This window comes from Protopterus annectens, chromosome 9.part0 (assembly GCF_019279795.1).
Source record: "Protopterus annectens isolate FY-2018-M chromosome 9.part0, PAN1.0, whole genome shotgun sequence".
Taxonomy (NCBI): Eukaryota; Metazoa; Chordata; order Ceratodontiformes; family Protopteridae; genus Protopterus; species Protopterus annectens.
In genome coordinates this window covers 768,367,853-768,386,732 of record NC_056743.1, presented here as the reverse complement: position 1 = coordinate 768,386,732, position 18,880 = coordinate 768,367,853, and the positions used below count along the sequence as shown (strand labels likewise).

The following is an 18,880-nucleotide window of genomic DNA, read 5'->3' as shown; positions in this document are numbered from 1 at the left end:
GGTTGCTGTCGCCTCTTCACTGACGTCAGTGCGCCAGGGGTATAAAAGATGCAGCACGCGCCATTTTCTTCAGATTTTCTTGCCCCAGATGTCAGGTGCCCTCAAAAGGGTAGGCTAAAAATTCTGCTTATAAAAAAGCATGCAGTAACAAACATTGCCTTCATCTACAAGCAAATACACCACATAGGTTGTATAGAATAGAGAAGTACAGACAAGTCCCAGCAACGAAAGGGGGATGGTGGGAGGGTAACTTGGTCTGAAACAGTGAATACACTCGAACATCTACATTTATGGTAGGTACACAACTGTACTATGTTCATCGTGTTTCACTGTTGCAGTCATTACAGTTGGGTTGAATCCCAAAGCTGAGGTTGGGTGGCTGGGCCTAAATAGAATTAGGAGCGGCTATGAGGCCCTGCAGAACTGCAGTGGCAAAGCCTGCTCTGGATTTAGAGTAAACAGGTAAGTGGTAGTGCTTTGTAAAAGTGTGCACTGAAGTCCAAGTTGCAGCCATCAAAATATCCTTGGTTGGTACTCCTCTGAGGAAGGCTGCTGAAGTGGCTGCTGCTCTGGTTCAATGTGGCCTAATGCCCTTAGGCACTGAATTGCCATGTTGTGAATAGCAGAAAAGTACAGTTGTGTACCTACCATAAATGTATGCTGGCAGGCTACCCGCAGTCGGCCTGAATTCCAAAGTCCTGGTCCGGCGTTGGCTGCAGTCGCCTTTTCCCTGATGTCAGTGCGCCAGGGGTATACAAGATGCAGCCAACGCCATTTTTCTTGCCCCAGATGTCAGGTGCCCCCAAATGGGTAGGCTAAAAATATTGCTTATAAAAAAGCATGCACTAACATAAAAATTACCTTCATCTACAAGCAAATACACCACCTAGGTTGTATAGAATAGAGAATACAGATAAGTCCCAGCAAAGAAAGGGGGATGGTGGGTGGGTAACCTGGACCAGGAAAGAAAGGGGGATGGTGGGTGCGTAACCTGGACTGCAACAGTGAATACACTCGAGCATCTACATTTATGGTAGGTACACAACTGTACTATGTTCATCGTGTTTCACTGTTGTAGTCATTACACTTGGGTTGAATCTCAAAGCTGAGGTTGGGTGGCTGAGTCTACATAGAATTAGGAGTGGCTATGAGGCCCTGCAGAAATGCAGTGGCAAAGCCTGCTCTGGATTTAGAGTAAAGAGGCAAGTGGTAGTGCTTTGTAAATGTATGCAGTGAAGTCCAAGTTGCAGCCTCCAAAATATCCTTGGTTGGTACTCCAATGAGGAAGTTTGCTGAAGTGGCTGCTGCTCTGGTGGAGTGTGGCCTAATGCCCTTAGGCACTGATTTGCCATGTTGTGAATAGCAGAAATGAATGCAGTGGCCTATCCATTTTGAAATAGTCTGCTTTGAGACTGCCTTTCCTTGTGATCCTGCAGCATATGCCACTAAACGTTGTTCAGACTTTGAAAGCTTTAGTTTTGTCCAAGTAGAAGTGTAGCTGTCTGTGTATGTCCAAAGAATGCAGTAATCTCTCCCCTTTATTCTGTGGGTTTGGATGAAAAGTAGGCAAATGAATGGTTTTGATTAAGAGCCACACTGGACACCACCTTAGGCATAAATGTTGGGTTCGTCCTTAGAGAAACCCTGACTGGATGGAAAATAATAAAAGGTTCCACAGCCATTAATGCCTGTAACTCTGAGACTCTTCTTGCTGAAGTTATTGCTAGGAGCAGAGTTGTTTTCCATGATAAGAATTTTATCTCTGCAAGTTGGCTGGCTCAAAAGGAGGCAGTGTGAGTTTTTCCAAAACAAAACTGAGGTCCCATGTAGGTATCGGTGCTCTCCTTGGAGGTCTTATGTTTTTGGCCCCTCTGAGGTACTGCCTTAGCAGTGGATGTGAAAAATAGGCGGTTCCGTATTGTAATGAGCTGAAATGGCAGAGGCATGGATCTTAATTGATGAGAAGGATAGGCCTTTGTCCAGCATCTCAGTTAGGTATTGTAAAATCTGAGGAATTTTGGAGCAAACGTGTCAATTCATTGTGCCTGGTTCCAAGCACAGAATCTTTTCCATTTTTCTGCATAAGATTTTCTGGTGCTGGGCCTCCTGGCCTCCAAAATAACATCCATAACTGCTTGAGAGAGAGGTGTGTTCTGAGTGTTTATATTATCCGCCATGCAGCCAGATTTAAGGTTCTGAGTTGGCTGTGCAGGATCTGATTGTTTTGTTGGGTCAGTAGATGAGGAATATGAGGTAAAGTCCAGGCTGGGCCTTGAGACAAGCTCTTTAGGATTGGGTACCAGTGCTGGTGTGGCCAGTCTGGGGCAATCAGTATAATTTTTGCTTCTCTTGTCTGACCTTTAGGAGTACCTTGGGGAGGAGAGGCAATGGAGGAAAGGCATATAGTGTGAGGGTTTTCCAGCTGAATGAAAGAGCATCCACCTTCCATGCTTGTTTGTGACAAGTCCTTGTGCAGAATCTCTGTAGTTGGCAGTTGTGTGGGGAAACGAATAGATCTATGTCTGGGCATCCCCATTTCTTTGCTATCATGCTGAAGACTTGTGGATCTAGTTTCCACTCGTGACGGTCCATGAGGTTTCTGCTTAGTTTGTCTGCCAGAGTATGTGTCTTTCCTGGCAGGAATTGTACTTGCAGGTGTACTTGATAAGTCAATGCTGTGTTCCACAAATTCATGGCTTGTCTGCAGAGGGGGTAGGAATGCGTGCCCCCTTGCTTGTTTATGTACCACATGACTGTAGTATTGTCCGTCTTTATCAACAGTTGTCCTGGATGGAGTAAGTCCTTGAAGGCTGTCAGGGCATTCTGTACAGCGAGCATGTCTTTTTGATTGATATGAAGATGCATTTGGCTTGCGGGCCACGTGCCCTGAATACATTTTCCTGCCATGTGGGCCCCCCAGACATAATCCGATGCATCTGTGGTTAGTGTCTGCCTGGCAGTGGGTAAAGTGAATGGCTGTCCCTTGTTGTGGTGACAGGCCAGTGCCCACCATCGAAACTCCTGTTGCAGGCAGGGAATGAGGGTAATTAATGTTTCCAAGCTGTGGCAATGTTGAGTCCAAACACTTTTTAGGTACCATTGTAGCTTCCTCATATGCAGTCTTGCATATGGAATTATCAGAATGCAGGATGCCATGAAACCCAAAGCCTGCAGAATTTTTCTTGCAGGTAACTGGGTCTTTGTTGCCATCTTTTCGAAGTAAGAAGTCAGTTGCCTTTCTTTGCCTGGCGTGAGATAAGCCATCTGGGCAGTTGTATTTAAGCTTGCACCCAGGAATATCTCTTGAGAGGGTACTAGTTTTGATTTATTTTCGTTTACTGTGTACCCTAGGCAAATTAATAACCTTTTTACAAACACCAGATGCTTCAGTAGAATGTCTTTGCTCTCTGCTTGAATAAGGCAGTCGTCCAAGTAAGGATACATTTGAATTCCTCTTTGTCTGCAAAATGCAATTACTGGTTCCAGGCATTTTGTGAAGACCCTGGGCGCAGTAGATAAGCCAAAGGGCAGTGCAGAGAAGTGGTAGTGCATTGATCCAGCTATGAATCTGAGGTATCTTCTGCAGGTTTGTCTAATTGGGACATGCAGGTATGCCTCTTTGAGGTCCAAAGTTACTAACCATGGGCAGAAGCTGCTGTAGTGTCAACATTTTGAATTTTGGAACGTCCAGAAAAGTGTTTAGAATAGACAGGTCCAGTATTTGTTTCCAAGCTTTGTCCTTTCTGGGTACAAAGAAAAGTCTTGAGTAAAATCCTTGTCCCTGCTCTTGCTGTGGTACTGGCTGAATAGCCCTCATGTCCAAGGGAGATGAAACTTGCTTTTGTGCCTCTGCCCACTGATTGTGTGGCAAGTCTGGCATACCTTTTATCTTTGGCAGAGTGTGAAAGTGGAACCTGTATCACTGAGAAACTATATTCAAGACCCATTTGTCCTGGGTGATCATGTGCCAATTTTGTGAAAAAAGTGGTAGCTTTCCCTCTAAGGGTGCTGCCAAAAGATAAGTGCTCGTCACTGGCAGTGGAAAGTCATTGGGACTGTTTCCTATATGGCTGTGACTTGTCTTCTCTGCTTTTGAAGGTAGGAGCATCCCATTGTTTAGGTCTGTATGAGCCTTGGGGCCGAGATCTGCCTTTAGGGCGCCTGTATCTGCCTCTTTGTGGCCTAACACAGGAAAGGACCAATTCTTAGAAGGCCAGTTCCTGCTAAATCTATGTGGCTGAACCTGTAAAAAATCATTCACTGTCTGCATAGATTTCGCTTTATCCTCCATTTTCTTTAACACCTCTTCTGCCTTAACTCCAAACGAAGTATCATGATGTAATGGAGCATCCAATAATTTTGCTTCAACATGATCAGGCAGATTCTGTTCCTTTAACCAAGCATGCCTTCGAATGACAGAGCCTATAAGAGCGGCCCTGCAAGAGGCCTCCAGTGAATCAAAACCACATTGCAAAGTATGCTTTCCCACTTGTTCAGCTGCATGCAATAAATCCTGCATTTTATTGTTTTCAGCACATTCAGAATTTGTCAACATTTTCTGTTTTAGCAGTGACATTAAGTATTTCTGATATTTAAGCATATGAAACTGACAATTTAAAGCCCTTATAGCCAAAGTAGCAGAAGTGCAAACTTTTATCTGTCCAGTGCTCTAGAATCCCCATCAGAGGGAACAGGGTTTTTTGCAGTGGAAGCCTTGACCCCATTGGGACCCTGAGAAATAGTTTCTGGGTCAGCAGCAGGGCTTTTATATAGAAATTTATGTGAATCTGGAACCCTGTAGTACCTGTTTGGCTTAATAGGTGAAGGGGGTAAAGGGTCAGGAGATAGGCCGGACTCTGAGAATACATCATCTACAATGTCTAGAACAGGTGGAATAGTAAGAGGTCTGTGCTGAGGCAGTAGAAGAAAGTCTCTGAGCCTTTTCTTAGATTCTGAATAATCTTGGCACTCTCAGTGAAAATGCTCCCTCATGGTATGCAGGGTTCCCCCAAAAGAATAACCCTCAGGAGGAGAAGCTGAAGGAATAGATTCTTCAGCATCAGAATCCTCATAGGGAGGAAGAGAGTATCCCTGTTCTGAAGAGGAGTCAGAGGAAATGGAAACCTGATCAGAAGAATCATATTCTGTGTCTTGCCTAGGCCTCTTATCAGGAGGAGGATGGGAACCCCTGATCAAAGTAATTAGGTCTTCGGCCATTTTAAGCATCTATTTCTTAGGCATGGAAGTCTGTCCAGGAGAATGCTGTACTTGTTTCTTTGTCTTTAAAGCTGCTTTAGTCTTTGCCTTGGAAGCCGAGGTTGGCTTGACATTTAACTGTGTAGGTCTGAAAACACCATCAGAAGCCGATGCCTGCTCAACGGCTCCGGACCCATCTGAGGGAATAGTTTCCAAGTGTTCGATACCTTGAGTATCCAGAGGCCTAGTTGTCTCCACGTGGGAGTCAGAAGCGGCCTGTACCTCTGAGGTAGCGGGCGTCAGGGGCTGCAAAAGCGCCTCACTGAGAACCGGCGACTGGCCTAGCAGAGGCCTCGTCGGTTTTGGACCTCAGATGCCTGTCTTTTTCCTTTTCCTTGCGCTTTTTATAAACTCCAGTCATCAGCTGTTCCGGCGGCATTATATAATTAAACCTTCGGCCAAAGTAATGAAAAGCAAAATCGTACCGACGCTTAATAATGCGTTGGATAAATCTAGCACAAAACAGACAGCTAGCAACATCGTGGTCAGGGCCTAGGCAAGGAATACAGTAAGAATGAAAATCTTTGAGGTATTTGCTTCCCACAAGAAATACAATTGTTAACTTTTTCTGACATCGGTCTGTAGCAAGAAAAAAGTTTCCCCAACGGGGTACTTACCTTTATTGAAGACTTCGGATCTGAAATTCGAGTTCGAAAATCTCAGGAGTCGGCCGACCGGCACTTGCAAACTGCTTTTGATTCGGGCACCGCGTGGCAAGAAAGACTGAAGAAACTGGCGTTGGCTGCATCTTTTATACCCCTGGCGCACTGACATCAGGGAAGAGGCGACACCAACAGACGCCGGACCAGGACTTTGGAATTCAGGCCGACTGCGGGTAGCCTACCAGCAGGATAACCCAACTGCAATGACTGCAACAGTGAAACACGATGAACATCCCCTGATCAAGGTAATGAAGTCTTCAGCCATTTTGATCATCTGCTTTTTGGGCATAGAGGCCTGAGCACGTGGCTCATGCTTCGGTTTTTTAGCCTTAGAAGTTGCTTTTGTCTTTGTTTTTGAAGCTGGCGTCGGTTTTATATTGAAATGCTGAGGCCTGAAGACACCCTCAGAAGCTGGTGCCTGCTCAGCGGCTCTGGACCCATCTGAGGGAGAGACATCCACGGGTACAATACTTTGAGAATCTTGCAGCGTGCCTGACTCCACATGGGTCTCGGTAGAGGCCTGCAACTCTTAAGTAGCGGGTATCAGGGGCTGCTAAGTACCGGCAAACCGGCGACTGGCTTAGGAGAAACTTTGCGGTTTTGGACCTTGGTCTGTCTCTGTCCTTTTCTTTGCATTTTTTTTGTGAACTCTGGTAGTTGGATTGCTATCCAATGACATTTCAGGGTAGTTAAATATGTTTCCAAAATATTTTGAAGCAAAAATATGCCGATGCTTAATAGTGCGTTGGTTAAATCTAACAAAACCAACAGCAAGGCACGTTATGATCTGGGCCTAGGTAAGGAATACAGTACAAATGAAAATCCTTATGAGGTATTTGCTTCCCAAAAGTAATGCAATTATTAACTTTTACTGACATTGGTATGGAGCAAGAAAAAGTTTCCCCAATGGGGTACTTAGCTTTAAATTGAAGACTTTGGTTCTGAAACTCGAATTCGAAAATTTCAGGAGTCGGCCAACTGGCACTTGCGAACTGCTTCTGCTTTGGGCACCGCGCGGCAAGAAAGACCAAAGAAAATGGCGTCGGCTGCCTGTTTTATACCCCTGATGACCTGACATCATGGAAGAGGAGACAGTAACCGACGCAGGACCCAAGACTTTGATATTCAGGCCGACTGAAGGCAACCTGCCAGCAGATTACCCAAATGTAATGACTGCAACAGTGAAACACGAAGAACATCCACGAAAGGAATCGTGGACCCCCTGGTTACGTGGGCCTCCTCTGCCTCTAGGGCAGCGTATACCTGAATTTCCACCCCCTCCTCTGACTCTGTAGGGGGAATCTCTCTATGCGTTGTGAAAAAAACCTCTGCGATTTTCTGAACCACATTTTTCCAACCTTCTGACCCTTGGGATAAGGTCTAGAAGGCATGGAAAAATAAACTCCCATGGCAGGCACGGTTTTTCCTTCCTGCTCACACCTAGTGAGAGTATCCTTCATCTTGGTTCCAAATAAGGATGAAGCGTCAAAGGATGCATTGGTGAAGGTAGACTTGAAGGCCTGCGAGAAGTTGCACAGGCGCATCCAGGAGTGTCTCCTAAGAGAGACTCCGGAACCCACAGCCCTGCTCGCTCCATCAGCTGCGCACGAGATCAGCCTCATTGAGGAGTTGGTAATAGAATTTAGAGTAGACATCTGAGCACTGACTGAGCCACAGCATCAAAAATGTTACCCTGTAGAGAATCTCCCAACTCCTTTAGATCATCTCTTTGGAGTCATGTAAAATGCGATAAGTGGTTCAGCGGTCGCAGTGTAAAGGCTGCTGAAGAGATCAAACGCTTCCCATACCTGTTCATAGCCCTGGACTCCTTGTTAGGGGGATGGACGGTAGATGACGTTTCTGCAAGTTCCTTCTTGGTGGCTGCTGCCACCACCATGGCATCTACTGGAATGCCTTTTGTAAGAAATTCTCTATCAGGGGGAGCAGACAAAAACTTGTTGGGTCTCCTAGGGACCGGTTCCACATTGTCCGGAGTTTCCCACACCTTTCAAGAAACGAGGTCCAGGAGCTCATCGAATGGGGGAGAAACCTAAGAGGCGGAGGGGTTGGGACCCAAAGGCCTTCAGGAACACAGACTCTTCCTCAGAAGGGGCATTAGATGGCCAGTCGCCTCTCTGACTATTTCCAAGATATCTGAAAAAGAGACATCGTCAGAAGACGACTTAGGGGACCTCTCTGACTCCTCGAGGTCTGTGTCAGATGTGAGGGACTCATCTTGGGAGTCAATGTGTTTCCTCTTGCACACTCTCTTTCTGGGTGGCTCCTCAAATAAAAAACCCAGGGAGGCCTCAGAAAGCTGGGGACCACTCATGGAAGTATCCTGAGGCCTTAGGTCTCCGCTGTCACTAGATAGAGGGTGATCAGATACTGATATCGGTGCTGGAGGGGGAAGAGTGTCGGTGCCGTAAGATGTAGCTGACGACCTGGCCAGCACACTCCTCATGACCTCGAAAGCTGATCCCCCAGCTCCGAAGGTAGACTACCCACAGAAGACAGCCTTGGAGGCGAGGAAATAAGGTCCAAAGCCGATGCCAGGTCCACGCTCACCCGAACCGAAGCACCGAGAGGAAGGCACGGAGCCAAGAAGATCGACCAGATACCTCCCTCCCGGCTCCAACCAGCGAACTGTGAACCCTGGACCCCGTGGATGGCGCCGACGGGTCGGAGTGGAGGTCGGAGCAGAGATGCCAGAAGGGGCTACTGGAGCTGATCTCCAGGCATCAGACAAAACCGAGAGCTCTGGCTCAGAAGAAAGGTCTGGAGGAGGAACAGCCAAATATGAAAGCAGGACGGGCTCTGGAGCAGACAGGCCTGAGCCGAAAGCAATTTAGCCATCACCGATGACTGGAGCAGTTTCTTCACTAGTGTCCTGGAGGATCTAGAGGACCTGGTCGGGGATCTATATCTCCCTATAGAGGGAGACCTATGAGTCGGGGAGACCGGTCGAAAAACTGGAGACCGGCTCCGAACTAACAAATCTGACACCGGCTCCAATAAACCTGCAGCCGATGTAGACATCATCAAAGCACTGTCTTCTTTTGGCCCCGAAGCCAGTGGAGCAGAAGAAGCAATTGTAGTTTTAATAATTTTCTCCAGTGGCTCCGAGGAGACTGGCGTAGCCGGACAGCGCTTCTTAGATGATTTTTTGTCCATCTTTTTGGAAGGAGAAGACTTGGAACTGGAGGATCTTTCCAAATCCTCTTCAAAAGAAGGTTTCAGCAATCCTCTTAAAATTAGCTTGTTCTTCCTCTCTTGCAGCACGCGGGGGCTGAAAGCATGACAGAACAAGCAGGATTCCTGTAAATGAATAGCCCCCAAGCAATACATGCACACAGAGTGCCCATCCGTCAAAGAAATTTTGTTGTTAGACTTAACACACTTTTTGAAGCCCGAAGGCCTGTGCTCTTTAGACATGTTGAGACAAGAACACACACACAGGGGAAAACAGTAGGGGCACCTTCACCACAGAAAGCAAAGAAGCGCGGGAAACTAGAGCCTCTAACTCAAACGGCTAAGAGACCACGAGGTGACCACAGGGAGGACTAGGTCCTCTAAGTTAAACGGGCCTAGCCCAGGAAAAAAACAGGGGAACAGCAAACAGTCACACCACAAGTAACCCGCTGACAAGAGGGATTAACCTACTACACAATCAGAACAACAGAAAAAAACAGAGAAGGACTAGGTCCTCTAACTGAAACGGGCCTAGCCAATAAACACCAAGGGAAACGGGATACCAAAAAAATTCAATAAACAGTTATAAATAAACACACACACACACTAGCTATTAAAATAGCTTTTGGCGCTACTAAATCGAATAGAAAATTTGTACTTAGCCACGGCCAAGAACGAGACCACGTCCGAGCTGTACAAGCAGCAAACGAGATCTGGGGGATAGGTGCACTGCCACATGGGATAACTCTTTGCCACAAACCAATTGAAGACTTTGAGCTAGAGTATAGCTGAGTCAGAGCCGAGGTTCGCCACGGTAAGAATGTAGCTTAGGATTGGACTACATAACATCTCATTTCATGCTTCTGTACTCTAGCAATTATATTGTAAATTATTCCTGCAGTTTCTCACTGTACACTGATAGTTAAGTACTGCTGATGTACTAAAGGGATCTTGCAACTTTACCAAACACACCACAGATCGACAACTAGAATATTTTAAGTCACTGTAGGACAGATTTATTTTAAGAAACACAAACTGCCATGTTTGAAGTGGTTTACTATCAAAATAGTAGAAGTCACAATGTTTTTTGTTTAAAAGATTGACAAATAATGTTGATTTTCAGAAGTTCGTTTAAAACTGCTGAACATGATAAACATGACGATCAACATTCGAACTCCTGAACTTATGGATTCAAAAATCTGTTTCCATTTATTTTTTTGGAGGAGACTAAGCATCCTGGTATATTTTTATATATATATATATATATATATATATATCTATATATATCTATATATCTATCTATATATATCTATATATATCTATCTATCTATCTATCTATATATATCTATCTATCTATATATATATCTATCTATATATATATATATATATATATATATATATCTATCTATATATATATATATATATATATATCTATATATATATCTATATATATATATATATATATATATATATATATCTATATCTATATATATATATATATATATATCAACTCCGAGATCACACTACAGTGAGTAAAAGGATACATTTCCCAATCCATACTGTACAGTGATCTCCAATCAAGGTCAACTTCATATTAGCAAATGTATACTCATATTCGCTAATAAAACTTCAGCTACTTCCAAGTTCAACATTACATTTGGAAAACAAGCATTCGACCAACCTGTATTCGTCTAAGTGCCATGTCTTATTTTGATAGTAAACCGTCTGAAGTAATATGCACCTTAAAACATGGTAATGTGTTATCAAGCGTTAGACTCTTGAAAATTAGACTTTTCTCAGATACATTATGTACACTTAATTTCTCTGCCATAACCATCCACTTACCTTCACATACAGATGATGATAATGAACTGATGTTGTATAGTAAGGGATAAAACTGCAGACATCGGATTAGTTTCAGGCTGCTTTCACATTCTGGGCATTTCCTCTTAAGTCCCAGAGCCTGCTGGAAGATTTGCAAAGCTCCACTAATGTTATTCAAGGCAAGGTAAGCATTTCCTAGACTTAAGAAGGTGAGTGGCTGCAAAGTTGGAGACAAGAAAACAATTTTCAGTCTGATTTACAGAATGTGTAACTGATTTTCTCAATTAGGAACAGTTGTTTCTCTGGTCACCTAAATGGTTAATATGCAAAACCAGACCTATTATAAATTAAAAAAAAAAAAAAAGACAGCTACTTAGAAGTGCAATGCTAATACTAATGAACTGACAATGTATACAAGTCACTTTGCAAGGATTAAATTTAGTAGTGGAACAAAGTATTTAAACATTGACTACTCTTCTGTCACCCTACTGCCTTCCAGCTGCCAGTTGGACAGCCTAAACTTAACTGCTTACTGACAAACTAAAACAAACTCGGTCCACTGAAGGCTGAAAGAATATGCATTAAATACTGGCAGGTCTGGCTTATGAGTATTAAACTTGCATTAATTTTATATTACTAGATAGAAAACTAGTGCTTAGTGCAACAAGTTATTTCCAACACAGGCTACTGTTTTTTTTCTATAACTGCCTAAAATTACGGTTTGGTACAGAAAAGTATAGAAAATGTTAAAAGACAAATACTTAATGGGCCAGTTAAATGCAGTACAAGACCTCTTATGTGGGGAAGATGTCACACTATGACACAGACAAGCAAACTATTAAAAAATATTTTTCTATCAATAGGTTTAGCATTTAGCAAAAATTATATTCAATTTTATTTATAACTGATTCTGGTAGCTTTTAGACTTCACCCTTTTCAATATGCCATCAAAGCCAATGGAAAGTGTACCTTAGTACTGTCTGGAAATGGTTCACTATGGCTGGTATCACAAAAGAAAAAAGCCAGACACAACCAACTAGAAAATATCTGTTAGATATTATTAAAAATATTAAAAAAATATATATATTAAAATTTTGAGACGGTGGAGTGTTTGTGGAAAATGATTATTCAATGCATACTGGCAGAAGAGAAGTAAATTTATACCAGTAGTCAGGGAATGTTGAAAGACGTGCGAGATTCAAGCTACTATATCCAGCTGCCTTCAGGGTGCTTTCTTCTGGTGGACCGAAGCATTTTATTTGATGCACAACAAGCTAAAGCTCAGACAGACAGACTTCACCAGTGAAACCTTCCCAATGTTCCAAAGGAAAATGCTTGAGATGAAAAAAGTACAAGAGTTGACTAGAAGAAGAGTATCTTGGACTTGAACTGGAGTCTGGGGTTGGGAGATGGAGATGAACAGGAACACCGGTAACAATGAAATTAGTAAATAAATGTGAGACATCTATTTAGCATCAATCACATTTGTGAAATTTACAAGAAAACGTAGCCAAGAATGACTGAATTTCTGTTGACTTTGTTAAACTTGTGGGAGAACTGAAAGGCATCATATACCCCACTTCATATCATTAATGCTTGGAAGGACAATAAAAAGGAAAAAAGTATCCAAGTAAAATCATTTTTTTCTTAACATTTGTATAAAACATTTCATAACAATTTGCATGTCATATAGTAATGCATTTTCCATTGCAGGTCTAGTAACCCTGCAGTGTATACCTTGACTCTAGATGATTGCCACTGAAGTGACACCCCAACCCCAATGTGCAAAAATGGGAAAAATGGGTTATAGATGGATGGATAGTAAAGCATTTTCAGTGACTGTTGTATGCAATACAGACACTAAAGTAAACAAGCATTTTTTTTTTTAGTTTAAAGAAATTTAGGAAATAAATGTAAAAAGAGAAGAAAGGCTGGAGAAAAACTTAAGTCAATATGCTATAATCTTGGGCTGCTGGGGTGGTGTATTGCTTGTAAAAGTGCACTGACTATAATGTATGTAGAGTCGAGACGTCTTCTCTTATTTTTGCATAGGTGAATAACTGGATTAACACCAGTGGCTTAATTTAATATATGTATGTGTGTGCGTGTAAGCATTTTGGCTTTAAAAATAAGAGAACAGTGTGAATGTAATATAAAGTTTTCCTTTAAGCAAATAAATGTTCAATGGAGTTGACAGGTCTGCAGCTGAGGGCATATGCACATTTTGTTCTTAAGTTTCCAGAGAGACAAGCTGACTACAGGTGGAAGTGATAAATCTTGAGAGTTATGGGCATTGTCTGCTGAGAAAATCAAAGTAAAAGTTATTAGGGTAAGCAGCTTAGTAAAAAAAGGTATGAAACTACTGGAAATGAATAAGAGATGGCAGCTTTCTTCATACCCAAGTATTTTAATGCATTTACTAAATCAGTGTATAATTTGGTTTTATTGAAGGACAGCCAATGCACTTACTCGCAAGGCTAAAAGGTAATGTTTTCAGAAAACGTACAAGCTGTTTTTCACATCTGGGAGAGGAATAAAGATAAGACAAGAATATACAGGAAAAAGTGTAAGAAAGAACACAGGCTGTAATGCTCACCTTAGCATGGTTAACCTTAATTTTATGTTAGGTGATACCTGTGGATGCAGCTGTCGATTTAGAGCACTTGTTAATATCAGGAGGGTTGAACATTATTTGAAGATGTACTTAGTTGTGTGTGTTTAAGCTAACAGGTCCGGGGGGGTTGTTTTTTTGTTAGAGGGTTATCATTAAAATAAAGCGTCTAGTAAAATGTGACATGGGTTCAAATGGAGATGGAAATCAACATTTAAAAAGCTACATATAACAGGTAGAAATAACTTCTTAGCAAAATGGCTACACTATTCATATTATTTTGGAACGTGAATGGCCTCACAAGTATAGACAAAATCCAAAGCATAAAAATTGGCAGGAACACCACAGCTTCACACAGTAAAATCATTTATTTGTAAATATGGACTAGATAAGCGCCTTCACATTGTAAAACCAATGCTTCTTCAGATCATAAAAACACAAAATCACAGCTCAGTTTAAAAACAGTTAGATGTTCACTCAGCTATGTTAATTCATCTCTTCATTAAGCCAATTATCTCCCTTTCAAAACAGGTTTTTAAGAGACACAAACATTGATACCAGGATGTTTATCAGCCTATAGCCTCAAGATCCATTTAAGTTCAATGGTTTCAGTATAGTTTGTGAGATCCCCCCCCAGTGACCCACATGCACTATTTGTAGTACTCTATATTAAAAAAAAAAACATGCCCAACATTTTTTTTAATATGTTTCGCTAGTGCATTATTCATATTGCAAGTCCTAATCTCATGAGAATGACTACATTTTTTAATCTCTTATTGGTCTTACCAACACAGAATCCTGTACAGGACTTCCATGTGGCTAAATAAATCACATTTGCTGTACTATAATCTGCATAGAATCTGGGACTAAAAATGTATATCACTTGTGGATGTTTAAACACTTGTTCCTGTGAAATATATGTACAGGTCCTGCAATGCCTACAGCTGTATGTACAAAGTCTGGCAGACAGCAAGTTGCTTGACCTAGTATTATAATTCCCTGCGCACAGTTGTCTTTTCAAGTTTAAACAATTTTTATACATAAAAGAGGGGGTCTCAACTATTTTAGCTGTCTTGTCACTTGTATTCCCCAGTTTTTTCATATATTACATACACAGCCTTCATCATTTGTGTACTTCAAACCAAATCTGAGTTTACTGACAAAGCTCCTATCCTTATGTGCACTAGAAGCACATCTACAGAAGTATGCGGCAGCAGTGTTTTTTCTATCCCTGACCACCCTCTCCTTATGTTGAATCAGAAGCATACCTCTCAACCTGGAAACATCAAAAATCTGGACAAGGCCCATGAAAAATAGGTACAAATCTGTATGCTGAATAATATAAAATGTGCATGCATAATTATGTAACCCCGCCCACTCCAGTGGAATTGTGGGATAACAACTTTCAAACGCAAACTGAACAAACAAAATGTGGCCCCAGACCATGTTGTAAATGGTAACCCTTTTTTTTCCATGTGTAGCAATGATGTTCACTGGGAAGGGAGATGATGAACCTTACGATTTTGTTTTTGGTGACTTGCAGTATGTGGGTTTTGTGGTAAAAGTGGGGCATTTAATGGTAGGCAATATTCTAATCTTAGGAAAATAATATTATAGTTAACCAAGACATTCAAAAGTCATTCTCCATGGCCTACTGATCAGTGACGTAGCTAGCATTTGTCTCACCTGGGACTGTCTGAGTTTACTAGTGCCAGTGCCACCCTTCCCCCCTCACAAAATCATGGCTGAATGGGGCCCCCATATATACATAGCCCCCCCCCCGCAGCCATTCCAATGTCCCATTAACTGGCAATTTTGCCCCATTTACCATAAACAGTGTAATGAGCATAGTACTGCTTTACTTCTAAAATGATTTGGATTTCATCTAAAACTTTTATTTCACATTTTATAGCAAACACTAATAGACATCTGCTAAACAAATCAGTACACTCTCACAATGAAAATAAACTTATCATTAAAACTTCTCTGCCCTTGAAACTCACATTCAAAGAAAATGCAAAAGTCATCTAAATAATTCCACAAAGGGCCAAAATAATGGACACAATTTAAACACTGCCTGTATAATCTTAGAAAGTTGCTAGAATAAAATGTTCTGTGTTACCATGCGTTTCCAGAAAGATAGGAAGACTGAAACTTAAATGGCTATCGTTACTTGGTGAATTCAGTTCTCACTGATTTGCCAGAAAACCACAAATGTTAGGAGGTAGAGACCAAAAGTATGTCCCAAACATTCCAGACATTCTGTGAAACTTTGGACAGTTGAAAAACTCCTCCTTGAATCATGAGTGGTGGTATGTGTAGAGAATTTAGGATCTTGCGTCTTGTACTTAAGGGACAAGGTTTGAGTTTCAGTAACCCTAACTACCAGCTCCAACTAAGTGGGGCATTTTATACTCAGACACACTACAAATAATGCAGTCTCTAGACTGCAACAACTTTGTAATCCAAATAATGCAGTATACTTGGGCAGAAATATTCAAAATTAATACAGTCTCTAAAGTTTGAGCGGAAACATTCCAAATAATGCAGGTTAATAATGCAGCAATACTTGCATAGAAAGATTCAAAATAATGCAGTCTCTAAGTTTCTCTTGGCAGTCCACTTGGTAAACACTTCAATAATACAGTCTACGTTACACTTACTTGAGCAGACACAGTAACAGTTTAAAGAGCTAGGAAGAAAGAATAAACCCAGATGTGGACAAAGGCATAAAAGTGTGACACAGGCCCAAAAAATAGGGATAATTTTTAAATATTGCTCTTACAAACTTAGTTGATAGAATAATGGGTTTTGCATTAGGATGCATTTTCTGAAGAGCATGAAGTCAAACTCAAATGTCTGTCATTATTTCTTAACTTCAGTCTTTAATGATTTGCCATAAATTTGCCAGTAAACCACAATTTTATGAAAGATGGGCCAAAATATGAGGCAAAAATATGGACATTCTGCAAAAATCTGTACAGTTGAAAAGTATGAGTAGTAGTACCACCATGCCAAATGTTTTAAATCAATTCTACTAACACTGCAATGGCTAAACAGACTATTTCTGAACACTGCGTTGGTAAAAAAAAAAAAAAAATAAAATGGATAGTTTAAATAATTTGGCTACATTGAAACTTGCAGTATTCATCATACAACGAGCCAAGAAAAAGGGGATTCAAGGAAAGTAGGATACAAGCCATCAAACCTATACATGGATACCTGATTTGTGCAAATAATTTCCAGAAGCTTTCATCCAGATATGTTCGCCATCAGTTTTGTTTTTCTTAACAAAAGCATTTACAATTTTTAGACCTCAATTCAAGAACTAATTAAAACAGTATGAATTCAACTGCCTGGCTAAAGGCTAGGTCACATAACACAGCATCCTCCAAACAAGAAAGAATCAACACTAGATCACCTCTTTCCTTCCTATTTATATCATCTCTAATTTTAAAGCAACACCAAACTGCTCTTACACAACTCTACAGAATCAAGCCTGCTCTGAGCAATTGGGTGCTTACTAAACTTTAAACAACATCAAATGTGCATTCTTCTTTGTAATTATCAAACCTACTCTATCTTCAACCCACCTTCTAGTTTAACTTTCTTCCATCCACCTTTTCTCCTTCCTCTTTCATTCTACACCTCTTATGACTAACTGACCTATTATAGTACTTTATGTAAAAACATACATACACTATATACTTGCTTTTGCATTGTTGTTAATATTCCCCAACTACACAAAAATTTCACATAAAATAACTTCTTTGCACATATATGCTTCTGCGATTATGCAAATGTAACCTGGGCGGAGTCCAAAATTAATCATAAGTGCTCGAGCCTAGTAAACAAAAAAATAAATACAATTCCTCTAATAGTTGCATACAACCATTATTCTCATCTTAATAGTATGTAAAACAATGGAAACAGCTCAAATTCCACAAGAGTGAGCTTTTAATATAGCAAAAAAGTGAAGCTCATGTCTTTGGAAATTGTTAAGGACTAAGGTTAAGGCTGTGCTTGCAAAGTCTCGCACACTTCCTTAAAAAAATTCCACTTTGAACATTTGAAAAAATGGCAACTCTAAAGAAAGCATCAACAGCAATTTTTTTTTGCATTTACCAGACACCCCGAACAAAGCTCTAGTGAATCTTAGTTTCCACCTAGATAAATAAATGGTTTAAACAACATCAAACTCAAAGTAACAGCAGTTTCTCGATACAATAACATGGATGACTGAAAAATCACAGGACTACTGCTCTGCACACTACTACTGAATCCGTGTATTTTTCTCTGTTAAAGACCTACAGTTTTACTACAGTAATAAAAAGTACAGTTTTGTACCTACCATAAATGTAGATGTTTGAGTGTTCACACTGCTGCAGTCATTACACTTGGGTTATCCTGTCATCAAGCGGTCCCGCAATCAGCCAGAATTCCAAAGTCTTGGTCCGGCGTCGGTTGCTGTCACTTCCTCCCTGACGTCAGTGCGCCAGGGGTATATAAGATGCATCCAACACCATTTTCTTCAGTTTTTCTTGCCCCAGATGTCAGGTGCCCCCAAGTAGGTAGGCAATACATATTGCTAATAAATACAATACCTTCAGTTACAAGCAAATACACCACAAAGGTTGAATAGGATAGAAAGGTATAGATAAGTCCAGCTAGGAGAGGGGATGGAGGAAGGGTAACCTGGACTGCAGCAGTGTGAACACTCGAACATCTACATTTATGGTAGGTACAAAACTGTACTATGTTCATCGTGTTACACTGCTGCAGTCATTAACTTGGGTAGAATCCCAAAGCTAAGGTTGGGTGGCTGGTCTATAAAGAGTTAGGATTGGCTATGAGGCCCTGCAGAACTGCAGTGGCAAATCCTGCTCTGGATTTAGAGTAAAGAGGCAAGTGGTAATGCTTGGTAAAGGTGTGCACTGAACTCCAAGTTGCACCCTCCAAAATTTCCTTGGTTGGTACTCCTCTGAGAAAGGCTGTTGAAGTGGCTGTTGCTCTGGTAGAATGTGGCCTAATGTTATTAGGGACTGATTTTCCATTGTGTGTAGCAGTAACGAATACAGTGTCCTATCCATTTGGAAATAGTCTGCTTTGAGATAGCCTTGCCCTGTGATCCTGCAGCATATGCTACAAACAGTTGCACAGTTTTCCTGAAAGCTTTTGTTTTGTCCAAGTAGAAGCGTAGCTGCCTGTGTATGTCCAAAGAGTGCAGAAGTTTCTCCCCTTTATTCTGGGGGTTTGGATAAAAAGTTGGCAAATGGATGGTTTGGTTAAGAGCCACACTAGATATCACCTTTGGCATAAAGGTAGGGTTTGTCCT

At 41.3% G+C, this 18,880-nt stretch overlaps 1 protein-coding gene across 2 annotated transcripts in view; it reads right to left on the bottom strand.

The window, feature by feature from the left end:
- Positions 1–18,880, bottom strand: part of TTC17 (tetratricopeptide repeat domain 17) — a 3,338,929-nt gene that overhangs the window by 1,269,320 nt on the left and 2,050,729 nt on the right. For both annotated transcript variants that reach the window (XM_044083397.1, XM_044083398.1), the window contains one exon: positions 10,956–11,151. In XM_044083397.1, coding sequence (XP_043939332.1) covers positions 10,956–11,151 — 196 coding nt within the window. The remainder of the gene's footprint in view (positions 1–10,955; positions 11,152–18,880) is intronic.